Raw genomic sequence first — 26930 nt, forward strand, 5'->3', positions numbered from 1 at the left:
CAGGGTGGTAATGAGGTCACTGAAGAGCCTTCAGATGCTGTGGGGGAGATAGCCTGATGCCAGCTTTCTGGAGGCATCTTAGTTTGTGGAACTTTGTTGAACTGAGCAGTCATACTCCCTTGATTCAGTTCTGCTGCCCCTGCCTTCATACCCAGAGTCAGTCATGAAAGCCCAGTGAAGGGACCCACGCAGCAATGTCCACCCCAGCCCTGTGTGCTGGACTGAATGTTGTGGCTAATCCAGCCATCTATCAGAGAAAGCCAACAAGTAAAATAGGCATGTGATGCCCACTTTGGAACACAAGGCAGCAGTTAGAGGAAATGAACTTGACAAACACAGAGACACGTGGTGGAGTCTGAAGACATAATGCTGGGTGAAAGAGTAAGAGCAGAAAAGATGCAGAAGAGCATTTGCTAACTTAAGTGTATGTGGATGGAAATCAGGTGCTGTGTGTCATACTCTGTAAGTTCCATGCTGGTGGAATCATACACACCAAGTGAGAGTGTGGGTGGGGTGGGGACACAGGGAATGCGAATGGAGAATGGAAGTCCTGGTGATAAAGAAATAAATGAACACAGCCAGACAGGAGCCCACCCAGATCAGGGAAAAGGCTAAGGGATGTGAGCAACTCCACACACTGCCTGCCCCTTAGAGTTAGCCCCCCAAAGAAACAACTTAATCCCCCACAAAACCCCATCCCAGTGCCCAACAAAAGCAAAAGTATAAATAAAGTTTGCTTCAACAATATTATGATCATGTTCTTACTAAACTATATATTCATAGATAGAAGCTGGAATGTCAGCAGTCATGTTTTCTGGGTATGGGCAAGCATTATGTTCTTCCTGATTTTTTGTTTCCTCCCGGTTTTTGACAATGAACTGACATGGCTTTTGTAATAAGAAAATTATTCCTGAAAATAAAGTCAGAGAGTAAGCAGTCTGTGTGCTCGAAGAGGAGCTGGGGGCAGGCTGGGTTCTGCACATAAAGAGTGAGAATGTTTCAGAGAGGGCTGGTTATCCTTGCCGGTGTCACGTGGCTAAACCCCATTCTAGCCTTCAAGGAATGTGTGTTTGGGCTAAAAATAAAGCATGATGTAACCCCACCACTGCTGTAGCCAAGAGCAAAACACTGGGAACCCACTTCTCTATGTCCCTCTGGTCACTACTTTGTGATTGTTGAATGCCTGCTGGGCACCCGGATGGCTTCCTACGTGGTAATGTTGAGTTTGGTGAGGGCTTTTATTCAGGGATCCTGAACATTTTGGTCCCTTCTTAGAGTTTACTGAACTGCAGACAAACAAACAATAAACTATCCTATGTTATGGTGTAAGTCATAATTGACCGACAACTTTTGAAGGTGTGTACCTTTGGGAGGTCACTTATTGGTGAATTGGCCCTTGGCTGTTTTCATCGCATAAGTTTTTGTTCTTGTGCCTACTGGCTTGAGGTTCCCAACTCGCAAACACTGCTCCTGTGTGCACTTAGAGATGAGCTCTTGTAAGCTTGGGGACTTAAAGGGTCGTTTTGAGAATAAAATACTCTAAAAATATCGAGTATAAACCAAATAATGCTTAGAATGAGGAATCTATCCTTACAGACCCATTGTAGAAGGAAGTTCTAGATATAGAATTATGTGCCTCTACAAATACCAGTGAACTATTTACATCTCTTTTATGTATGCAGCCTTTTAAAAGAGAAGCAGCAACAAGTGAAAAAAAAAAAAACAAACAACACCCCCCCTCCCAAACAGGCTTTAGTGTGAAAGTTTGCATTTCAACTTGATGTCTAGCTACCTGTATGCCTTTGGCCCAGTTTCCTTACTTACCTAGAGAGAATAAGAGCACACATCTGTCTGTGTGGCTGTAGGAGAGTCTGTCTGAGTCTTGTGTATAAGATCCCACAGTGCTGGGCACACACTAGATTGTGAACTTGTATTAATCACATCTAAATCTGAATCCCCTTTTTAAAAAGGCTTCCTTATTTTAGTCTGTTTCAGATTCTTAGGGGAACCATTTTCAATAGAAACTGGGCTGAGTGAGTACAGTACCTCATCCACAGCCAGAATCATCAGGAAGTGATGTGACAGGAGTGTTCACTTCTATTTGTTCTGAATTCAGATCTGCTTTGCCACGGCATGGAGGCAGAAGATCTTTCAAAGGCTGAAGACAGAAATGAAGACCCAGGTTCCAAAAATGAAGGGCAGCTTGCTGCTGTGCAGCCTGATGTCCCACATGGAGGGCAGTCCTCCAGCCCCACAGCTCTCTGGGACATGCTGGAAAGGAAGTTTCTGGAATACCAGCAGTTGACTCACAAGAGCCCCATTGAGCGTCAGAAGAGCCTGTTGAGTCTTCTCCCCCTATTCCTAAAGGTTAGTGTTCTTATTTTTGAAACTGTAAGGTGATAGGCCCTCTGGGACACTTCTGGGATGATTGCATAGTGAAGTTGATAGTTTTAATGTCATCCCAAGTGGACTCTGATTGGTTGCTCAGGGGAGTGTTGTCTTAGTCTGCTAGGGCCACTATAACAAAATGCCATAAACTGGGTAGCTTAGATGCAACAGACTTATTTCTCATAGTTTGGAGCCTGGGAAGTCCAACATTAAGGCACATTAAGTGTCTGGTAAGAGCTTACTTTCTGGCTCATAGAAGGTGCCTTCTTGCCATGGCCTTATGTAGTGGAAGGGGTGAGGGGCGTCTCTCAGGCTTCTTTTATAAGGGCACTAATCCCATTTGTAACGGTAGATCCAAATTGTTTTCCAAAGCCCCTACCTCCTGACACCATTACCTTAGAGATTAAAATGTCACTATATGAATTTTGGGGAGACCCTAGTGAGAGTGTCATGCCAAAGATGACAAGCAAGGCTCATTTCTAGGGTAGGGAGGGACTTAGAAAGGACAGACAGTTAGCTTCTGAGTAATACTGTCTCTTTAGTTAAAAAATATTACATTGTTCCATCACAAACCCAGTTTGGGAGCTAGAAATAAGACCAGCTTCTTTGGGAGGGAGGAGAAGATGGTATGTCCTGACACAAGAGTCACACAGGTGGCTGGCAACCTCACACCCCAGGGATGCCAACACCAAGGCCTGGAAAAGCCAGAATATCTTGCATCAAATTGTAACAATAATGCAAAGTGAGGTAAAATCAGTGGAAAGCACCAGAGCTTCACTCACATCCCGGTCACAGCTCCACGAAGGAAACCAGCGCATCTACTGGGTCTGCACTCTAGCTAGTGGCAGCTGGTGACAGCTTGGCTGCAAGGGATTTCCTTTGTTATCTGGGAGCAATACTCCTGCCAGTGAGGTCTGCCTTATAGTTGAAATCTAGTTGTAGCATTGAAAACACTTTTTATAAGGACTTAGTGTTTACTTGACTATGGATTTGGGGTTATTTTTGAAAAGCGTATACCTACAAAATACTCAAAGCAGAGAGAACAAGAGCTACTTTTCACGTTTGAAAGTAGACTATGGCAGATGGAGGCTTTGGCATGTTTTCACTGGTAAATGCCTTTGTGAATATATTTCCTCTAACTTATTCATCAGAAATATTTAAGGGTTTCCAAAGATAACTTAGAATCTTGTTGGGAACACATTTATAGGATGCATTCCATACTTAGCATTAAACAGTTGCCAAGTAACTCACTGTCCATTAATTCATCATTTTCCTCCATGTTTTGGACTTGTAGTCCCATTCATCTCATTTCACAGACTGCATAACTAGGGCTAGATTAGTAAAGATAGCTAAAGATTCTCAGCCCTAGCCCTGCCTGCCCTGACAGCCCCAGATTCTGGGAGGTGGGACAGTCTTACCCCAGTTCCCAGATCAACTTTGCCTTACGGAAGGGACAATGTGAGCAGTCCCCAGCCCCCAGTGCAGGTCACTGGCAATGGGGATGTGTTCAGCCATTACTGAGCTGCTAGTTCTCGGTGACACTTTTCCCACCTGCATGGGCAGCCCGGGCTCTGATGAAAGGACTGTACCCAAGAGCCAGGACTTGATTCTTCTTCACCTCCCTGTTGTTTATTTGAGAGTTCATTTGTTTGTTGCACCAATATTTATTAAGCTCCTATACTCTGCTCTAAGGCCTGGGCTATAGGAGTAAAGAAGACAGAGGTGACACACCACCCTCATGGTGAGTGTGGCCCAGAGCAGAGGGCATCGAATAGCACACTGTGTATTTCATTTGGCCTGCAGGGGTTCAGAATGAACTAGTGGCCATTTTTTTTCAAAATGGAAAGTTTTCATATGAAAATCAGATTTCTAATTTATCTTGAAAATTTTGGTAGATCTAATACTGACGGTTGTATGGGAGGGGTTATGGGGTTCCCCAGCTAACCTCGGAGCTCACTCCAACATCTTTCACCCAACCCATATTACTAATGAATGTTATGTCACCGTACAGGCATGTGAGCTTGTGACTCCATATTTAAGTGTTACTATTATAAGTGAACCTTGATACTGGTCTTTGTTTTCCACACCCTGTCCCTATAATTGGAGGCATAATGACCCTGTTGTTGAACATGTGGGCTTTCTAGTCAAACAGATCAAGGTTCAAGTCCTGGCTGCATCACTTATTTATTAGTTGTGTGCTTTTGAGCAAGTTACCAACTATTGCTGAACCTCAGTTATCCATAAAGTAGAATTAATAGCATTTCGATGAGAAACCATGAGGGTAAGACAAGACAATGATTATAAAGTCCACAGCTCATGGAAAGTAGACATTATTCCCATTACTTTTCCACCAGCCTCCAGTGTACTTACTGCACATGGACTGAAGACTTTGAGATTCCTGTCGCCAGGATTCCCTAAACTGCTGACACAATCTGCTACTCTGGATCCCTGGAACCCACCTCTGGCAAACCCTGCAGAGGCAGAATATTATAGGCTTCTCATAATTTTCTTAATATCTATATTATTTTATTAAGTCCTACATGCCTATGAAACATGGTTTCTATTACATTCTGACTGACTAATAAAACCCTTCCAGAGCCAGAGTGCTCAGCCTTCTTAATTAAGAGTTGGTGGTGGAAAGAAAGGTGGGGAAGATGGGAGATTTTTCTCAGGTGTAGTGCAGATCAAATCTAACCTGAGATGAAGCATGAGAACATTTACTGGAATATAGGCCCTTGTGTAAGAAGATAAGCTTGTAACCACTCTGTTCTGAATTTTATAACCACAAAGCAGTGTTCTTTAAGATTTTCCATGAAGTTCCCCCTTGGAAATAACAGAACCTAAAACGTTATGCCACTTCTCCCGGAATGTGGCTGTTAACATCAAAGCCTTATGCATGTATTGGTTGTCATGGAAATCATACTCTGCCTGGGCTCTGAGACTCCTGAGTACAAACAAAGAGTCCTGAACTCCCATGTGTGATGGAGCTCAACTCTATACCTGACTCTCTTCATTTTGGCCCAAAGAAAATTAATTAAGATTATTTGGAATATTCTTTGTTCCAAAGCAATGCACACAAGGGATTTTGAATTGTCACTTCTGCTCGGAAAGGCCATGTCCCTAGGGTGTGGGGTCTTGTCTGACTGACCCCCAGCCTCTTTGTCGGTCAGACTCTGCATGGAAGGGGTGCTCTATGTTGTAGTTGGGGCTGGGTGAATCAGGTTGACAGCTGTGTATGCCTCTCCTAAGTTGCTGTCACCTGGTAGCTTCAATCTTGTGAGTCTTGAGATTTGACAATGGGCATTGTCTTGTGCATCAGACTCCCTCAGAGCTACTTCTTTGGCATCTTCTTCCCAGAAAAGAACTTCCCATTAGCCTGTTTGGTTTTCTCCCATATCTGACTCCTTCAAACACGAGCACTGAACTTTCCCCTATCCCTGTCTTTGTTTATACTTGAATCTGCAGTAACTGCTAGGCAAGTACAAACGTGGGCTTGGTTTGTGGTACAGTGAATCCCAGCCCCACTGCCTCTTGAGTTGAAGAGTGGCTGCAGGGGTGCTAACCCAGTCAACATTTTGGCTATTGTCTAGGTAATGAGGAAGAGCCTAATGGAATCTCAACAAACTGGAACCCAAAAAGGGAGCTTCCCTGAGGGGAGGAGTGAGAAATGGGATTCTCATCCAGAACAGCAGGCTCCCTCCTCACCTAGGGTTCCTCACTCCTCTTGTTAGGTCAAAGAGTTTTTAGCCAGGGCAAGGTGAAGGATGTTTCAGTCCTGATCTAGGGTCAGATCCTTCCAACCTAGCCTCTACCCCTTTTCTTTTATTTCTTTTTAATATCACCCTATTCTTTCTTTGACCTGTGCTAAGCAACCTGTATATTAGAAATGAGACTAAGAGATGAAATGATGCCCTAGGTTCCAATACTAGCAAGGGGCAGAGCCAAGACTTAAACTCAGGCACCCTGATGCCCAGGTGAGCAGTTGATTTCACTGATGATAGCTAGGTAATATCCTACAGGTTCTAACTAGCTAGCCAGACATTCTGTTCAGTGTTTACATGTCCTCACAATAACGCTGTGATGTAGGTAGTATTTTTATCCCAGCTTTATAAATGAGGAAAGAGAGGTTTAGGGATGTTGCATAACTTGGCCAAAGTCACCCAATTGTCAGCTGGTAGCAGAATGTCACCAGGGCAGTCTGCTGTAGGTCTGCATTATTAACCACTGGATGTCCTTGCTCAGTGCTGGGGTTGCTAGGATACAGCAGGTCTGGTTTGTCTTTCCTTATTTCATGACTCACTGGACAATGGCTTTGCCTGGCTAAGACCTTGCCTTTTCCTTGGGCTCAAAAAGAATGTCTCCCCCACACATAGGATGTTTAGATTGCTGACTGTAGGATGTTGCAGATAAGGAGGAAGTTTTATTTCATCACATGGAAGCAACACAGAGCCAATGACTTCTGTGGTGTGCAGAGTAGTGTTTTTAAGAAAGACTCAATAGGCTGTTGTTCTTTTCCTGCCAAGAGCCTTGGGGTTTGGTCTTTTCAGAACCTTTCCCATCGTATGGTCTCATGCCAAGGGAAGAAGGTGTTCTTCTAGCAATCATGGGAAGGTGCTGGTTTTGGGGGAAGAAAATCACTTGAGGTCCTCATTTTGCACAGAGATATCCTGTAATAATAGAAATGGGGAAATCTAGAGCTACAGAAGTAGCCACTGAGGTTTATTCATAGAATGTGGACTTTGAGAGAAAGCAGAAAGTAAAATAGAGAATCCTCAGCAATTAATGCAAAATCTATCAGTGTCTGAGATAGACAACTTGGGAGGTGGGACCACATTGGAGAAAAGGGAAATATGTGGATGTGGTAGATTAGAGGTGCTGTGAATGGGCTTACACTCCTCCCTTCAAGAGGTGGGATCTTTATCCCTTCCCCTTGAATCTAGATGGATTTGTATCAACTGGGCTAACGGAACAAGGCAGAAGAGACATTTCCAAGCATAGGCCTCAAGAGGCTCACAGCTTCTTCTGCCTCTCACTTGGCATACTCACTCCTAGAGTCTAGCTGCCATGTTGTAAGGAAGCCCAAGTAGTTCTGAGTGAACACCTGTGTGGAGAGGATCCAAGGCCCTGACCTTGAGGCTGCACTTGCTGCTGACTGCCAGCACCATCTTGTCAGCCCTGTGAGCACACCCACAATCTTGGAAGTGGATCTCTTAGCTCCCATTAGCTGCCCTAGCAGAATGGAGCACAGAAAAGGTGTCCCTGCTGAGCCCTGCCCACATTGCAGATCCATGAGCAAAATAAATGATTGCTATTATTTTAAGCCACTGAATTTAGGGGTGTTTTGTCATGCACAACAGGTAACTGGAAAAGTGGGTAACATAAGAAGGAATACATCCATTTCCTAGTATGAAGGGATTGAAATGAACACTAACTTAGTTGTATTTAGAGGTGAGTGTATTTTGGTGTTTGTGTGTGTGCATATGTGCACATTCCTAGGCTGACTACTAAGCCAATGGTGCAGAGTTTGTGATGTTGAGTATGATTGATCATTCTTGTAAAAACCAAGTGTGGATCTAACTGATAGTTGAAGAAAGATAAACACCATTAAATAAAATAGCAAAGATGACCAAGAATTATTTTTTTATTTTTTTTATTTTTTGAGACGGAGTCTCACTCTGTCTCCCAGGCTGGAGTGCAGTGGCCCGATCTCGGCTCACTGCAAGCTCCGCCTCCCAGATTCATGCCATTCTCCTGCCTCAGCCCCCGAGTAGCTGGGACTACAGGCGCCGGCCACCACTCCTGGCTAATCTTTCTTTTCTTTTCTTTTCTTTTGTATTTTTAGTAGAGACGGGGTTTCACCGTGTTAGCCAGGATGGTCTCAGTCTCCTGACCTTGTGATCCACCTGCCTCGGCCTCCCAAAGTGCTGGGTTTACAGGTGTGAGCCACCGCGCCCGGCCACCAACAATTATTTTTAGATGTGGTGTCCTGAGGGTAGAGTAAGGGTAAGCCCTCCTCTTTGTCCACTCCTGACTCTACCCCATCTTGGAGTGGGACCTGCAACATGGTTTATTCCTATCTTCGGGAAATAACACTTTTTAGCAAAGTTTTGATGCACCTTTTTTTTTTTTTTTTTTTAACAGAGGAGAGGGTCTACTGCATCACACTCGCAGGGAAACTTCATGCAAAGTCTCAGAAATGTTTTGAGCTCACTTAAAGACAAACCTGCCAAACTCTGCAGTAATGGAGTAATAATGACATTTTGTTCATGCTGGAATACCAGCCATGTTCTCTTTGTCATTCAAAAGCTGGGTTTTTCCTCTCATCTCCCCTAGAGCTTAGCCATTCTTTATTTTCCTTTGGAGACCAGAGCATCATTTTCTTTCTCTTTCTTCCATGTGAAGGGACAGCCATGAGACATGATGGTGCAGCTTAGATAATGTTAGCAAATAAAAGTTTTTTTAAATATTGAGCAATATTCTCCCAGCATGTAAGTCCCAGTTTGGGAAAAAATTAGGGCCTTTTGGAAGCTGCCTTAACTCTTTGGGGTCCCCATGGTACCATTTAGTAAATGATTGGCTCTGTGCATCAAACAGCACCCCGGTGGCCTGAAAGAGTTAACGCATCTTCCAGAAGTGCCCATCGAGGTCCCAGGAAAGAGTCTGGGCCTTGGGAGATCTGGCTCAGAGTACAATTACTGTTCAGCTCACAGTGGCCCAATTTGCTTTATTGTGGAGTGCCTCCTGGAGTCCCACTGCTCCAGAGACGATATAGATGCTTCTGAGTCAAATGCCTGCAAATTGGTCTTTGAGGGGTTTGTCAGTGCAGGGAGGAGTTGCAGGGATTTGTTAGAAATACATCGTAGCAGCGTTCTCATTTCTAGGGAGGGAAATCATCTCGCCACAGAAATTCCAAGCCAAAAGGACAGACTTCTTCTTTCCAGGGATTAACATGTCTGAGTGGCAGTTGGCTTGCAGGTGGCAGCTATAAGTTTCGTAGATGTGCGAATGCTACTTTGGGTATGTGCACGCGTGTGTGAAGTAATTCAAACCTTGACTCTGCCACTTAACTGATTTATCTTAAACTCCGGCTAAGCCTCAATTTCTATAAAGTAGGCATAGTAATAGTACAAACCTCAAAGGCTTGTTGTGAGGATTAGTGGAGCTAATGCATGGAAGTGTAATGCATAGTGTAAGTGTTTGGCATGGCACTGAGGCCCAAAACATTTAGTCATTGTTACTGTGTATCGTGGGTTTCATATTCGTTTCATTCACTTATCAAGTATGTGTTGGAGGTCTGCTATGTCCAACAGTGTTTAACAGTAATCCAGCATTTTGGTTGTTTTAGCAAAGTTCTAACCCGCTACTTTAAAAAAATTTACATAAGCAAATGCCAACCAGGTCTATTTATATAGTAGAAAAAATTCAGATCCATACAAAATTTTGTTCAAAACACATGAGTACTCACAAACCAGTATATAATAAATAAAACATTTCAGGTAAACCAAGCTCCCTGTGTACACATTCTATAGCTCATTCCCCTCCCTTTTCCTCCAATGGGGTTCTCTCTCTTGAATTTGGGGTGCCTCATTCCCTGGGTGGATGTTCACTTCTATTAGCTACATATAAGGCCATCAGTAACATGCAATCTAGTCTTACAGGTTTTTATAGACTCATACTGTAATATACTTTTACAACTTGCTTTTTCCAGTCAACATTCTATTTCTGGGATTCATCCATGTTGATGCATCTAGCTCCATTTGTTTTTCAGTACTATATAGTATCCTATTATATAAATATACCACAAATTATTCATTGTCTTATCAAAGCATATTCAGTAATTTTTCCCTCAGTTTTTCACAGCCACAAATAGTGCCAGACAAATATTTCCTGTCCAGTACATGTGCCAGCACTTCTTTAGGGAATATACCTAGGAATGAAATTGCCAGGTGGTAGAGTGTGTGCCCCTGTAACTTTATTGGATCAGGTTAAACCCTTCTTCAAACTGTTCTTCCAACCGATACTCTGTCAGTAGCACATGGGGGTTCCTGTGATTCCCCCCATTCTCCTACGTTTGGTATTGTCAGGTATTTCATTTTTGCCAACCCAAAACATATAAAATATTGAGGTTTCAATGTGCACTTTATGGATCATTAATAATTTGTTATTTATTTTGTCTTACATAAATGATCTTTTTTTCAGTTGTCTATTTTGTTCTTTTTCTAAAAAGCAGGTTGTTTGCTTTTTTCTTATCTATTTTTAGGAGTCTGGATACTAATCCTCTGTCAGTGGCATGCATTGTGAATATTTTCTCCCAATTTGTGGCTTGCCTTTTCACTTTGTTTATAGAATCTTTTAATAAAGGGAAGATTTTTGAAGGCTTTTATGTTTTAACAAACATAATGCTACAGCAAGACACACATTAAAAATGTTTTTCCTCTTGGATTTTGAAGCCCTTCTTATCTTTCCTAGATGGAAGAGCTCAGCTTAAAAAAGAACTCATTCAGGTCTTTGAGCAGGAGCTTAAGTGAAAGTGGACGGTGGGTGGTGCTAGGTGGAAGCGGGGCAACCAAACTGCCTTCCATGGAGGCCACGGATGCCCGGAATGTGCACAGCAGCTGACCTTCCTGGTGGGAACCAGGCACAGGGAATCTCTCAAGAACTCAAGTCCTGGACCTAGGGCAGTCCCTCCACTCTGGCCATTGGTCTGGAATGAGCCCTTCTCATCGCAGGACTAGGAAACTTAGTCAGTCCTACTTAGCCAGTTCTACAACACAGTAGAACAAAGAGAAAAGGCCATCTGCCCAAAGACTTGGATGAAAAGCGGACTTACGAACAGGGCTGCTACAGAAATAGGGAGGGAATTCTGAAATAAGTCTGGCATTCCAAACAGAATTTTAAAACTCATGACTTCTACTAAATAGTATCCTAAATAATAAGGGGAAAAGTCTGCAGAAAAAGGTGATCAGGTGGGATAGAAATACAGAAGGGGCAGATAAGAAAGAATTTTAAGGAAACTGAAAAAGAGATTAAAAACAACAACTCGGACTGGAGAAGAATTTTTTAAGCCTGGAACTAAAGCCAGAAAATGTAAGAATAGATTGAGAAATTTGATTTCATAGGAATTTCACATTTCTGTATAGCAAAACCAAACAATAACAAATTAAAAGACAAAATGACAAACTCAAAATAACTGCAGTTATATTATGGCCTATCTAACATTTTTTATATACAAAGAGCTCTTTTAAATAAATAATAGTAAAATCCCTAAGAAAGTAATAGGGTAAGAATAGAAACAGGCAATCAAGAAACATGAAAAGAGGTTATCCACCCTAGGAATCAAAAGGCTGCCATTGAGATGAGATATTTTTTCGCTTCTGAAGTTTTTCATTAAGGATGAGAGAGCACAGTGATGCTCAGTGTTGCCGAGGGTGTAGAGAAACCTGTCTGCTCACGGGAGGCCTGGAGAGTCTAATCTGCTCAACTTTGTCTGGAAGCTGAGTTAGTAATATGTACTAAAGCGCTAGAAAATAAAAGCACACTCTTTAACTTGCAATCCCACTTTTTGGAATTTATCTAAAGGAAATAATCAAATGACTAAAATTGGGATATCTGTACAGGATTTGAAATGGTAAATGAGGAGAAACAGGAGGGGCTGGGTGAGGGCTGAGGAAGGGAGAAACCTGGAGAGGCACTCCTGGTGCTCCTATGGGGGCAGCGGGCGCCTGGCAGGGCCATCCACCGACGCCAGATGCAGCAGGCTGTGGGGAAGGCGGTGGACTGGGCTCTGTGTGTTTGACATCTTAGGGGCTCGTGTTCAGGTGGATGTCTGGGCAGTTAGAGAATCTGGAGGCATTGGTATAGGGATGATGGTTGAGGCTGTTAGGGTGGGTGACGTGGCGGCCTTTTGCATGCACCTGGGAAAGGAAGTCGAGCTGTCAGCTTGGGCTGGTGAAGGGTGGCATGGCAGGCAGTGCTCATGCCCTGCTTGTGGCATTGCTATCTCTGACCAAGTCCCATCTGCTGCTTCAGGCCTGGGAACACTCCGTGGGGATCATCTGCTTTCCCAGTCTCCAAAGGCTGGCTGAAGACGTGTCTGACCAGCTTGCCCAGCAACTCCAGAAGGCCCTTGTGGGGAAGCCTGCGGGTAAGAGCACGGAGGTGCTGGCAGGCCCTCTACAGAGAGCAGTGCAGCCCTGCATGCCCTCCCAGGCCTCTCAGGCCCCCCTCTGCTTTCGCGTGGAGCTACAGTGTTGCCTGCCAAAGAGAAGTAGGCCCCACTCTGCCACTGAGTGCCTTAGGGACCAAGCGAAATGCAGGAGGAGGGAAGAGGGGTCGGGGAGCCCTGCTGTTCCTGGGACACAGACATAGACAAACACACACACTGCACATAATACATTATACACGGACACACATAGACACACTACACACAGATGCTATACACACACAGACACTACACACAGACATTATACACAGATACACATAGACACACAGAGATACAGAGACACATACACATACACTACACACACAGACATACACACTACACACAGACACATACAGAGACTACTCACAGAAACTACACACAGACACACACTCTACACATGCAGACACACCCAGAACACACTACACACAGATATACACATAGGCACACACACACAGACACACTGCAACACAGACACACACACAGAACACACGGGACCACGGTCTCTGGGAGGAAGTGCTAGGATTGAAGATGCACCTGTGTGTTCAGTGGAGCTCTTGGTCCTGAAAAGACACAGAGGCCAAAGTGCATCTCTTGTGGGGCCTCCTGACTTGCATTCTTCCCCTCATGTGCGCTGGTCCCTGGAGGCAGGGCAGAATTTCACATTGGCTGAGGGCCGAGGGTCAGGAGGAAATTCTAAGGGGAAGAAATTGCTCAGCATGGTGTAGATTTCAGGAATTCTTGCAACATAAGAGACTGTGTGATCCAGGAAGTAGGGGAAGATTCTGGATTGTGGGGAATCTGATAGCCGATTAGCTTGTTCTTACTCATTGGCAATCAGGAACCACTGATGGTTGCTAAACGGGGACGGTGGCACAAAAAACGCTGTCTTCCAAGGAGAATAGTCTGGCAGGGTGTGGAGCGTTTGGTAGAGATGCAGGTGGCCTTGGGGATGTGTAGGCAAGATGCCAAAGTCCTCTACAGATGCTCAGGCACATCTCCTGGGAAGAGGGGGCCCTGGATGGAGGGGAGGCTGAGTGGGCAGGTCGCTGTATGCCCTGCTGGTGACACTTTCTTCCAGAGCAAGCTCGGTTGGCAGCTGGACAGTTGCTGTGGTGGAAGGGGGACGTGGATCAGGATGGCTACTTGCTCCTGAAGTCAGTGTACGTGCTCACGGGGACAGACTCGGTAAGTTTCAGACCATCAGCCTCTGCCCTGGGCACTGCTCATCCAGGTGCAGAGGGAGGTCCAGCACAGGGTGGTGGCATATCCCAAGAGGGTCATTCGTTTCATAAAACAGGTTTATTATTTCTCCTCCCTCCTCCCCTTCTGGTGTAGAACATGGACTTCAGAGTCTGAAATTCCCACCTTCCCAGTTGACAAGCTGTGTGTAACTGTGGCCAGATTGCTTTACCTTTCTGCCCCTTGGTTGCATTTCTAATTTTAGGATTGGGGATAATAATGCCTCTCTTCTGGGGTTAGTGTGGGATTGATAACGGCTCATGTTTATTGACTACTTCCTACCTGTGGGGCAAGGCTGGGTGTGTCCCAGACATCGTCAGTTAATCCTCCCAAGGACCCTATGAGTCAGATCTTGGTGATGCCAGTGAGTGATGAGAACGCAGGCTTACCTACGCTGTGCACCTGCAGTCTATCTGATTCTAGAACCCATGCTCTGAGCCACTGTTCTTTATTTCTTCCTGTTAGAGTCAGCCTGAACGACATTCCCTGTAGGTACCTGTCTTGCCCTCGCCCAGAGATGAGGGCTCTCCTCTTTCTTCCCTTCCCACCCATACCCACCGCATGCCAGGAACACAGCAGGGAACCTGGGTGGCTGCTGCCCTCAGTGTAACTTCTCCAAATTCTTCCAGCTTCTACCTGCTAGCCAGTTCCAAAGCTGCTTCACTAGATGAACCCAGACATGAGATGGGCATTTGCAGCCGTGCTTGGAAGGGTGATAGGAGCACATCACGCAGCCCTTGTCTGGGGCCAGGGGGTGGTACATGACCTGGGAAGTTAACTGAAGGGAGGACCTCCTGACACTTCTTCAGGTGAACTGCCTGCATCACTGTCAGGCACAGCGACCTGAAGCACAGCACGAGGGCTCATCACATGTGCCCCTGGGGAAAGGACTCTCTGCAGTCTAAGTGGTGACACATTAACCTAAGGGCTTGTTTTTCACTGCCTGTGCATGGTGCATCGGGGGTGAGGTGGGGGAAGGACAGGGAGAGCTGCCCTGAGGAGGTCAAGGTTAACAAGGAGTCAAATACATGGAAGACAGTACCTTGCACTGTAAACCTTTCTGGCCAAGGCTAGGACCAGCAGCCTGCATCTAGTCCTGATCCTGGCCCAGACTGTACATTCGTCCTTCTCTTTCTCTGACTTCCCCAACATGTCTGTCAGGTTAACCAGTGGAATGGGAAGTTGCATGGACAGCATTCCATAGATTGACCCCACAGGTGTTCACATGTGTGCATGCACACACACACACGTGCACACACACATGCACACATGCATCATGCACACACACACACACACGTGCGTGCGCACACATGCACACACAGAGGGTGCAGGTGCAGTAATCCTGGTGGAGCTGCAGGCAAAGCCCCAGGAAGAAAGACCCCAGGAAGCGCCTGGCAGGCTGGTCTCCATCTCTGCAGACTTCCTGTCCTCTTGGCCTCTGTCTGGCAGCCCTGAGCTGTTTAGTTGAGTTGCTGGCTGTCTGATTGTCAGTCATCACCTATTGCACTCTTTGGACCTTGACGAGATCTGTCTGGGATCTAGATGAGAGGTTGGGGAGGGGCCTGATCAGGTCCTCACCATTGTTGCTCACACACATATTATCAGCCTCACCTCTGGACTGCTTTCCCTTCCTAATCATGAGGCCCTGGACCACAGTCACACAGTATGATTTGTTAGGAAGCCCTTATATTCTAATTTCTACAGTCCCTCCTCTTTTCCCTCCTTTCCACCCTCCCTCCCCACCTCTCTCTCTCCCTCCCTCTCTCCCTCCCTTCCTTCCTTCCATCTATGAATCTTATAAAGGAGCTATAGAGCACATAGTAAGCACTTTATATAAACTTAATCTTCACAGCCACCCTAGGTGCATCCTCTGGTTGTCAGCATTTCACACTTGAGGACTGGAGCCCAGAGGGACTGTCCCATGGCCTCACTGAAATGGCTGCAGGGGCCTGATCCTGGGTCTGGGCTGACCTGCTTCTGCTGCCTTGCTGCCCGGGGTCACGTGTGCTCTTCTCTTGCAGGAGACGCTGGGCAGGGTTGCTGAGTCTGGGCTTCCAGCCCTGCTCCTACAGTGCCTTTACCTCTTCTTTGTCTTTCCTCTGGACAAAGATGAGCTTTTTGAGAGTGATCTTCAAGTTCAAAAGATGTTCGTGCAGGTGAGTTCGAGGAGGGCCTCCAATTCCCTGGGTCAAAACCTCACTTCGGGGACAGACTCTCCAATGCTTCCCGTAGATGCTTTTGTCTTTCTCAGCCCTGGTTCCTGAACTCCTCTGTTCTCCCAGAGGGTCTAACCTCCCCCTCCCCTCCCCACCACTGCACAGTCTGCCCCACTAGCAAAATAGTAGCCAAAATTTTCTAAGTATAAGCTTTGTACCCACCCCTGTGCCACGGCCTCACATGGGTCACCTCCAGGATTGCTGTCTGCCATCCTAGGATGTAAGTAGTGTTGTCATCCTGGGTCCATACAAACTGAGGCATGGTGAGTGAGCATGGGGTCTGGGGTCATAGAAGTCTTGGGTGGGGCTGGGATTGGCACCCTTGAGTAAACTTGAGTTTACATGTTCTCGGTGCCTCTTCCTTCCTCTCAGAAGACATCTCAGGCCTCTAAGCATCAAATGCAATTTCCTTCTGTCATTCCCCATCTTTCCTCTTCTCTTTGACTGACTAACTTCTCACCTCCTTCCCCTGCCCACTTCCGGGCAGTTTCTGCTTTCTCACCTTTTGAGACGCTGAGCTCTCTAGATAACCCTTCCTGCTCCCTGAGCTTGCAGGGGATGGTATGGAGGATCGTGTGGCCCGGGAGGATACAGAGGACTGTGGGGCCCGTCGCTGTGTGTCCAGTGTCTGCAATGTCTCACACAGAGCAGGTGCTTGTGACTGTTCAGTGAATTCCCAAATGCAGCTGTCCATGGTACACACATGTCCACACTGGCATCCACGTTAGACGAATTCCCAAGCCCATTCCTCATTTCCAGAGGGTAGTGCATGAGTTCTGGCAGGTTCCATTAACAGTGGGTTACCCTCTGAGCTGCATTTGTGGAAATGTAGGTGTCATCTGCTTGTATGTAAATCATATTCTAATTGGAGGCCAGGACGCTGCACCAGGCACTTTCACAAATGTTTACTGTGTGGCTTTTAGGTGCCCTGAAGGGAAGTAGTGCAGGGTCTGTCTTCGAGGTCTTCTGGGTATGTGGACAGAATGTGTGCCACAGGGAATAGACCATTCCTGCATTGCTCAAGGGTTTCTGTTACTTCATTTCACAAAAATATACAGAGCCCCTACTGTGCGCTGCTCTATGGCAGACAGATGGTTGCTGCAGCAAGCATAGGGCTTCACTTTGAGAGGTGACAGAAGGATGAAGAAGTCAAACAAGGGGAAAACAATCCAGGAATAAGTGTGTTGTTAGCAATTAAAAAAATCGAGATGGGGCTTTTCTCTGTTGCCCAGGCTGGAGTGCAGTAGTTAGCAATTTTTTAAGTGCTATGTAGGTAAAGCCAAAGGTATGCTGGGCAATGATGGTGAGAGGCTCTTATTTGTATGAGAGAAATCAGTGGAGTCTATTCTGAGGGCATGGCATTTAACCAGAGAGCTGAGGGTTGTCAGGGTCTGAGGAGGTAGCGTGGCCTGGTGGGGTGGAGGAAGTGGAGAGGAGCAGAGAAATGGCAATGCAAGCCCAGGGACAGGTGAGACCTTGGTCACATGGCCACAGCTACCTGCAAGGGAGGCAGGGAAATGGGACCTACAGCTGTGGTCCATGATGCCCAGCTTCTCTCTGTATCAGACTAGAAGGGGCAAATGCCTTCATTCCCATGGAAGTAGCTTGTGATATTTGTCACACTGGCAGCAGGTCCTATTGGACCCCCAAGAGCCCAGGGGGGAGCTGCAGTGGATAAAGTGAGTGAGAAGGCAGTGCTAGTCCATGCAGGATGCTATGGGCCATGCTACGGTGGTGGGATTTTATCCCAAGTGGAGAGGGAGGTTTTGCAAGTCCCTCTGTTAGCCATCAGGAAAGGGGATTGGTGGGAACAAGGAACCCAGTTAGGAGGCTTTATGCTGACTCTTGTGGTCTCATGGAGAAGTAGAGTCTGAGTGTCAACAAGGAATTCTGAAACACTTCCCTTTTTAAATAGCACAAGTTTCTGTTAATTCTATACCTTAATTGTGGGTGACATTTTCTAGTAGTCCCATTAAAAAGACACAAATTCAATTACTTCTTTATTGTTCTGATTTGGAAGGGATAACAATTACTTGTATAGGGTTAATGCGGTCAGAATTGAGCCCCAGGCCCTGCCACCCTTTCCTAGGGGGCTCTGTTGACCCTGCTGGTCTGGGACAGAGGGTGACCCCATTCAGTCCTGTCCTTCTCACTGAGACATGCTCATCAGTGCTCCAGAGAAGTAGGGAACAAATCCGTCTGAGGAAGGAGACTTCCTAACCAGGTCTCCTTGACTGTTTATCTTCTTATTTTTCAGATGTTGCTCAATATTTGCAGTGACTCTCAGGGCCTGGAGGGACTCATCTCAGGAAGTGAGCTGCAGTCTCTGCTGATTGCCACGACCTGCCTTCGGGAGCACAGCTGCTGCTTCTGGAAGGAACCCACCTTCTGCGTGCTAAGGGCAATCTCCAAGGCCCAGAACCTCAGCATCATCCAGTACCTGCAGGGTATGGCCCGGGAGATTAGATGTGGGCTATGGGCCATGCAAGGGCTTCCCTTGAACTCAGAGCAAAGGCTGAGGGCCCACTTTCTACAATGAGACTTGGGATGCTCTTGCAGCCTCTTATAGAATTTTGGGACCAAAGAAGAGATGAATGAGCAGCCATGTCCGGTAGATAATTCTACATGGCTTGGTTCCCTTCATGTAAGTGCTTTTCTTGTTCATTTTGCTGCTCCATTGGAGAAAGTAGGGAAAGAAGATCTCACTATGCACACACAACCAATCAGACACTGTGCTGGGTCCCTTTGTACATTATCTTGCTTGTTTCTTTGAGATAGCTATTAATGCCATTTTAGAATGGGGAAAATAAACATTAAGACTAGTAGAAGAATTTTTCAAGGCTATTCACCTAGTGAGGAAGAGAATGCACTTTCAAACTTAAAGATGCCTGATTCTGGCACCCTCATTTATACACTGGGAACTATGTGTAGGGGTTAAGGCCAAAGACTCTGGAGCCAGACAGCCAGGACTGGACTCCAGCTCTGTCCTCATAGCTGAGTGATCTCAGGCACTTAACCATTGGGGTGCCTCAGTTCTCTCATCCGTAAAATGGGGATAATAATACTGCTGATCTTATTGGATTGTTGTGATTCTTTGCGGCTCTTCTGAGTCCTCGCAGCTGAGAGGCTGAGCTTGCATTATCTCAAGCTCTCATAGGTACTTTCTCTGATCCACTGGATTGGCTTCCCCAGCACTCAGAAGAGGCTTCTCTTGATGAGAGATTTCTAAAAACAGTGACCCATCCAAATGCAAATCTGAGGACCTCTCTCTTCAGACTCAAATCTTCCCCTGGCTCCGCACCACTCTGGTGGGGTAGCCAGTAAGCCCCATGGCCTGTCCCCTAGGAATGGGCCACACCCTCCTTCCTCTCTGTGGGCCACACTTCAGTGTTCCAATCCCCTGGCTTCTTCAGTATCCAAAGCACCCCATCTTTTTACCCTCTGCCTCCTCACATGTTCATACATCCTCCCCTGCATTTTTCATCAAGGTAATTTCTGCTCAGCTCCAGCATTGCCTCCTTAAGGTCTGAGATGAGCTCAGGCTTGCATTTTACATCTCACTACCTAATGGACCTGGACTCCCCCTTCTTGCTGAGAATTAGGGACAGAGGGCTGAGGGGCTGCCTTCCTCTCCTGTGTCACCTGCTGGGCTTGCAGAGTGCAGCTGTCCGGATGGCACTTTCTCTGGGGTAGTCTTCCTGATCCAAGAGCCAGCAGAACATGTTTTGGATTAATTCCCATTCATGTCTTGACATGTTGTTTGGAGTAGGGTAGGTAGGTGGACCATGGCAGGAAAGCTCTTGCTTCCAAGCTCAGCAGGTCTCTCCTGTGCTTCCCTCCTGCAGCCACAGACTGTGTCAGGCTCTCCCTCCAGAACCTCTCCAGGCTCGCGGACACTCTCCCTGCCCCTGAAGTGAGCGAGTCTGTAAGCCTGATCTTGGGATTCGTGAAGGACTCCTACCCCGTCTCCTCGGCTCTGTTCCTGGAGTTTGAGAATTCAGAGGGCTATCCTCTGCTGCTCAAAGTGTTACTTCGGTAAGTGGCTGTGTTTGGTACGGGGAGAGCACAGGACCACCAAAGCCTTAGTCCTCAGAATCATTGGGGTGCTTTGGAGAAAAATAGATATAGCTCCATAGAACATGGCCAGAGAGACCTCTTATTTGCAAAAGTGATTCATTGTGCAGACAGGCGTGGGGACCACTTCCTTAGAGAATCAGTAGTTTTACAAAGTGTACTTGTAGGCACCTGTCACCTGCATGCCTGCTGGCCTGATTTTCCCCAGTCAGAACCCAAACAGAAGCCCTGTCTGTTGGAGGGCTTCTGGCACTGCTGTAAGCTGCCCTGCCTGTGTGCTTGGAGGGCTGGAAAGGTCTGGAAATGAACCACCTTCAGGAGCAGCTGCCCACCAATGACTGAAGGAACCAATGGGTGCACATCCAGCACAGCTGCCCTTGGGTAGGCTTGCTCTGCATGGCCTCCAGAGCTCCCCAGAAGGATTAGCTCCAGTGGCCCCATGAGGCGCTTGCTTGCTAATGCTCTTGGACTGGTTTCCTTCCCTTCCCTGTCTCACGTGGCCTCTCCCCTACTGGTGTTTTCTGGGATCAACTCCCAAGTGAACTACCTCTTTCTCAAATCCTTGAAACATGGGAAACCCAAGCTCAGACACCGTTCAGCAGGGCCTGGGCTGGCTCCTTGCCTTCCACTCTGCCTTCCTGTATCATCTTCGAGTGGGGCCCAGGGATTACAGAGAGCAAGGGATTGAAATCAAAGAAATACCTTGATGACCCAAGCTCCTCTGCTGATCTTGGGGAAGCTGCTATAGGGCAAGGCCACATACTTTCCCTTGGGCTTTGCTGGGCGAGAATGAGACACCCTTCTCCTCTGAGGGGTATATCTACTACCGCACTTCACACACTTCACTACAGAGCCAGGCTTCGAGCCTACATGCGGTGACTTGGACAAGGGGGCCAAAGTCCTTTGGTCCACCAAGTGTCCAGAAGGATGTGATTAAATGGCAATACCCTAGTGCCTTCCTCCAAAGGGACGCTAAGTGTAAATGCCCCTCTGGGCACATCACGTTTTGCATTGGTCTGGGCTGTGACCAGCTGACTATGATCCCCACGGAGGTCTGTGTCATAGCATTTCCTGAACAAATTTTTGGTTCATTGGGTGTTGAGTTTTCCCCAGAATTCTTGTGGAAGGCAGGAGAGGGGACAGGAACCTATTCCAGGGAGTGCCAAGAAGGTCCCATGTGGGCTCATTGGCTTTCCTTTTTGCCTTAACTGAAGTCACGCTGCAAGAACTTTTCCTCTGGAAATGGCAGGGCTGGAATAAGACTTGAGATGCCCTTCTCCACAAGAGGAGCAGGACAGCCTACCTGCCCATAATTAAAATACAAAAGCCACACTCAACCTTTAAATAAGCACAAGGAAGTCCGACTATTTCCCACACCGTTTTGTTGCAATGTTGAACTATTATATTACATCTCTCCTTTGGGAGGTGCCCTGATCTGCTGATGCCCTAACCACATGTCTTTTGGAGGTTCAGTCATGGAAAGTGACTTCCTGTGAGCAGATGGCATAGCTTTTCACAGGTTACAAATGCACTTCTTTGGATCTAAGACTGACATCTGCAGAGTGGTGTTTATCCAGGGTGCTCCCTTGCCTCTGAATTGCCTCAGGTGCAGACCTGTGGGGTCTTCCCCAGCTTGCGGATCCCCATTGGCTCTGTCTCCTTGAGAGCACCATGCACGCATGTGGATGCTCCATCCAGGAAGCACAGGGAGCTGGCCTCATCTATTCCCCCAGGTATGATGGGCTGACCCAGAGTGAAGTGGACCCGCATCTGGAGGAGCTCCTTGGGCTGGTGGTGTGGCTGACGACCTGTGGGAGGTCAGAGCTGAAGGTGTTTGACAGCATCACTTACCCTCAGCTTGAAGGCTTCAAGTTCCATCATGAGGCATCTGGTGAGTCTTTCCTGTATCTGGGTGACAGGAAGAGTCAGTGCTGAGCCCTGAGAAGGCTACAGAGGGTCTTCTCCTGATTCTTTGTGTACCTTTCAATGGTGCAGTAGGCTCTGATTCTGTCACAACCTTTGGGGAGGTTATGAATATCTCCCGTGAGACTTAGTGGAAACATTGCTTAATAAAGGCAAAGACTCTCTCAAATAACAGAGGCAGCCTCTAGTTCTCTCCCTCACCCCTGGTGTGATTTACTCTGCAACATTTGCTTATATAATGGGGACTGATGGCCCTAAAACAGCCATCCAGGTTCAGAGTCAGTGACTTCTCAGTACTTTGAGACATTGATTGATTGATGAACTCAATCAGCAGGCACGGATACTTTCTGTGTGGCAGGCACTCTGCCCCATGCTGGGTGCCAGTGTGAACAGGCCAGTTGTCTGCTCCCTAAAATTCCTCTGTAGAGACTGTCACATGTCCTTGAACCCTAGTCTGCTAGAGAATCGGCTAAGAAATGCATCAGGCACAGCCATGACCCAGCTCAGTCAGGAAACCTCGAACAGAGGGCCTGCCGGAGGGAGTTTTTAAGGCTAAGTGTGGGTTGTCTAGGTTGAGATGAAGGGAGAAAGTTTAAAGGCAGAAATGACAGTCTGGGGAATAAATGGTGGCCTGGATGGCTGGGTGAGTCTGGGAAGTGAGAGCTTCTGCAGAATAGAGGCAGGGAGGCTGCAGTGCTGCAGAGTTCAGGTTAAGAAGGGCCATTGGATGGGATGCAGTAACACATGGGGCACAGACATGGTTTAGGGGAGTGCCTGAATCAGACAGGAGTTTCACAAACATCTCTGTTATCTGAGGCAGAGAAGGCTGGAAGCAGGGAGCTTTCTGACAAAGTGTCTCCTGGGGGAGAGAGAATGAGGCTTAACCTTCAAGCTGGAGGAAAAGGTAGGGGTGGGTCAGGAAAGTGTAATTATTTATCAGCTTGTCTAGAAACAAAACTGATTTTGCTAGTAATCTCCAACATCATTTGATTTTAATCTGCTGAAACCAATCCTCCTAGCCCAATGCTGTCCAATGAAAATACAATGCAATGCACGTTATATCATTTTAAATGTAAATTTTAACTTTAAATAAGAAGAAACAAGTTAAATTATTTTTGATAATATATTTTATTTAACTCAATGTATCCCAAATATTACCATCTCAATGTATGGCCAATACAAATAATTGTCAACAAGATATTTTGCATCATTTCCTTTGTATTATCTTTTTGAAATCTAATGTGTATTTGATGTTCACGGCACATGTCAGTTCAGAGTGGCCACAGTTTGAGTGCGTCTTGGACCATGCTGCACTAGCCTTCTTCATACCCCAGGTGGCTGGCTTTTCTGGACTTCTGATGGACATGTGCCCATAGGAGTTAGAACACAGAAACTTCAAATGGCATGCCCTCTTAGTAATGAAAACATCTATTTGTAGACACAGGCAGGAGAAATGACTTGTAAGATCATTCTTGTTTTCCTCCTCAGGGGTGACTGTTAAGAATCTTCAGGCCTTCCAGGTCCTACAGAATGTTTTCCACAAAGCCAGTGACTCTGTCCTCTGCATACAAGTCTTGTCAGTCATCAGGACCATGTGGGCCTGGAATGCTCGAAACTTCTTCCTGCTGGAGTGGACCCTGCAGCCCATCTCGCAGTTTGTAGAGATCATGCCCCTCAAGCCGGCCCCAGTGCAGGAACACTTCTTCCAGCTTCTAGAGGCCCTGGTGTTCGAGCTGCACTACGTGCCTCATGAGATCCTGCGAAAGGTACAGCATCTGATCAAGGAGAGCCCTGGGCCATCCTGCACCCTCATGGCCCTGCAGAGCATCCTCAGCATCGCTGGTGGGGACCCCCTCTTCACCGACATCTTCCGGGACTCAGGGCTCCTGGGCCTGCTACTGGCACAGCTTCGGAAGCAAGCCAAGATCATGAGGAAGTCAGGTGCCACTGGGTGCATTGGGAGGGACGGGCAGGGGTCAGTGTCAGCCAGGCCTCATATTTGGGCCAATCTGGCTGCCCATCAAATGCAACAGAAAGTGAGCATGCCCATGTCACTGGGAAAGTATGCTTGGGACACACAGTTTCACAAAAGACAGGCAGCCACCCAGTCTTCCCAATGAAGAAGTGAAAGGGATGGGTGAACCTGGGGCTAACTCAGGCCTTGTGAATTCCCAGGTTTTAGATATCTCTTGTCCTAGACATTGTGTGGGTGTATAGACAGGGAGACTGCAGGGGTCTGACAGCTCCTCAGGAATGGGAGCTCAGAGAGGCCTGAGGTTTGGGGGCCCTCCTGGGGTCTGCTGGGATATGGCTTCCTAGCTCACTCTGTTTACTTTGCACTGTTGGCTCAGTGGTCTCCCACTGGGAGAGAGCTCCTTGGGGTCTTGCTGGCCCAGCACGCCCCTCCAAGTCTTGGTGCCCTGCTGGGCTGCATACCTGTGGCTCCTTGGCAACATTCCCTTGCCCCTACTTGGCCCCTGCACCCTGGAGTCTCAATCCCAATAGCCTCTGCTGTCCCCTGAGGCTTTAGGGTCTCATGAGGGTGCTTGGTGGCTCAGGGGTTGGGCTCTTGCACTGCCTCACCATGCTCCCCAGCACATATCCTGCTGGAGTCACTCTATGTGGTGGTCTTTAACTACCATCTCCGTTGACTTTCAGATAGGAAGCAAAGTGTGGAAACTCCTTCCCCAGCTCCTCTGGTCTTTCCCTCAGTCTGTCTACACCTGCTGCTCTGGGAAATCAGCCTGGAAGAGGGACACCAGGACACAAGAATCTGGATGCTTACTCTGCCCACCTTCCCTTCTTTCATTCTCCTTCTCCCACTGCACTGGCTGGAAGGGTCAGGGAGCTCTCTAGCCTTTGGCTGCTTCTGTAATTCTGCTTCAGACTTAAGCCAAGGTCACCAGTCTGTCTGTTTCCTGGGCCTCTCTGAGGGAAAGGAGCTAAGGGCTGGAATCCTGGCCATGCTACTGACAAACTGAGTGATCTTGAGAAAGTGACTTAACCCGTATGAGCCGTGTCTTCCTCGGTAAAACAGGGTAATGATGTTGACATCATTGGAATGTTGTGAGATTTTAACTAGGGAATCTCTGAAGAGGACCCACTGCTGTGCCTGGTACATAACAGGGGCTCAAGAAACATCAGTCGCCTTGTCCCTATAGTTCCAGTGCTACTGCCATAGACTGAGACAGACACCCAGGGAGGAGCTCAGGCGTCTTATGGAGGCCAGGATGGACCCAGCTCCTCCCTGGGAGTGTTTGCAAATAGGATCAGGACTGCGGAGGATGAGCCCAAGGGATGGTTTTTGTGTCTGGGCCTCTGGGCCAAGCCCTGGACAATATTTTATGAGTTACTTTCTACTGCTTAGTAACTTCTGTCCTTAAATCCCATCTTGAATGAAGTTAATGTATTGCTTCATCCACTTTCCTTGGTGTTTAAATGAGAAATCTTTGCACCGTCTCTTTGTTTGGTGGTTCTGTCTTATCTTAGCTGGTATTTCTTTTCAGCAGCCTAACATTGAATTTGCTTTTAAATGCAATTCCAGACCCATGACCACTCCTAGGAGAAATTAAACTTTTTTGTGAGCTCATGCATCTAGATTTACTTCGTACTTTATATTGTTAAATGTGTCTTGTTGTTTCTTAGATACTCTGTCTCCTGGTTTATAAACTCTATTTTCATTCATTCATTCATTCATTCATTCATTCCCCAAATAAGTATTGAGCTTCCAATTTGTGTCAGGCACTTTGCTGGCATGGGGATTCAAGGTGAATAAAGAGATCTGATTTTGCCCTCATGGGTCTACTGGGATCACCTATTTACTCCAGGTTCTCTTGAGCTTCCCCGTGACTCAGGAATGAGCAGGCAGTCATCCCTCCCAAGGATGAATGGCAAACTGTAAAAGTGGCCAAAGGAAAATTAAGAAGGCAGGGCTCTGTGTATCATCTGGGGTAACGCTTCTCAAAGAGCAGTCCCTGGACCAGCCCCATCAGCATTGCTTGGGAACTTCTCAGAAATGCAAATTATAGATCCCCATCCAAGAACTACTACATCAGAAATTCTGGGGATGGGACCCAGCATGGGGCTCTGGGTTTTAACAAAATAAGCCCTGCAGGGAATGCTGATGTGCTCAAAATGGAGAACCCCTGCTGTAGGGGGTAACAGCCTTCTATCTTACTAATTGGGATACACACTCCCTTATGATGAAAGCATTATATTCACATCTCCTTAAGAGGATAGAAAGCTGGAGTCAGAGATTTGGGGTCATACCACATGTACTTAATTTTTTTTGTTGTTTCTTCTTCAATATGGCAGGAAACAAAGTGTCCACTCCTGGTGTTCAGGATCCAGAAAGAGAACTCACCTGTGTGATGCTGAGGATTGTAGTCACACTTCTGAAAGGCTCAGTGAGGAATGCAGGTAAGGATGGTGCCAAGTTTGCCTCATCACTGCTTGGTAAAACATGAACTCTTTCCTGGTTATTTATGGCAGTGTTCACAGGTTATACTCAAGGAGTAACCAATACACAGCGTTAGCTGTGGCTAATGCTCCTCTCTTGGCCGATGTTCAGTGATCATCAGTAAATTCGTAGATACTATACCTCTGTTGACACTTTTCACTTCTAAGGTTGCTAAATAAAGTTGGTGACAAAAAGACTATGCTCAGTCTAGCATTTTCTAAATTTACGAGAAAAATTTATTAGTGTCCTGCTGCACTGACTGTAGATGCTTTTTAATTTTTTTTTAGATCCAAAGAGTAACATATGGACAAAGAAATCTAGCCATTTTAAAGAAATGCAATTTGTTGTGCTCTCATCAGACATGATGCACTTAGCAATGTAATCCATTCAAATTTTCTTTTAGCGTCCTAAGATCATGTGGCTTCTGGGT

The 26930-nt window shown here is 46.7% G+C and overlaps 1 protein-coding gene across 13 annotated transcripts in view; it reads left to right on the forward strand.

Annotated features, from left to right (window-relative positions):
* WDFY4 (WDFY family member 4) overlaps positions 1-26930 on the forward strand; it is a 298286-nt gene that overhangs the window by 22638 nt on the left and 248718 nt on the right. For 12 of the 13 annotated variants that reach the window (XR_010146870.1, XR_010146871.1, XM_016918236.4 and 9 more), the window contains 9 exons: positions 2117-2367; positions 12418-12532; positions 13668-13774; positions 15850-15984; positions 18302-18491; positions 19890-20079; positions 21852-22009; positions 23530-23982; positions 26356-26460. Coding sequence is in view for 10 of the 13 variants with exons in the window: in XM_016918236.4 (XP_016773725.4) it covers positions 2134-2367; positions 12418-12532; positions 13668-13774; positions 15850-15984; positions 18302-18491; positions 19890-20079; positions 21852-22009; positions 23530-23982; positions 26356-26460 (1687 nt within the window). In the remaining 3 variants the exon portion in view is untranslated. Of the gene's footprint in view, positions 1-2116; positions 2368-12417; positions 12533-13667; positions 13775-15849; positions 15985-18301; positions 18492-19889; positions 20080-21851; positions 22010-23529; positions 23983-26355; positions 26461-26930 lie in introns of those variants that run through there. The other variant, XM_016918243.4, reaches the window with a different exon arrangement.

The sequence above is a fragment of the Pan troglodytes genome, chromosome 8 (assembly GCF_028858775.2).
Source record: "Pan troglodytes isolate AG18354 chromosome 8, NHGRI_mPanTro3-v2.0_pri, whole genome shotgun sequence".
Taxonomy (NCBI): Eukaryota; Metazoa; Chordata; class Mammalia; order Primates; family Hominidae; genus Pan; species Pan troglodytes.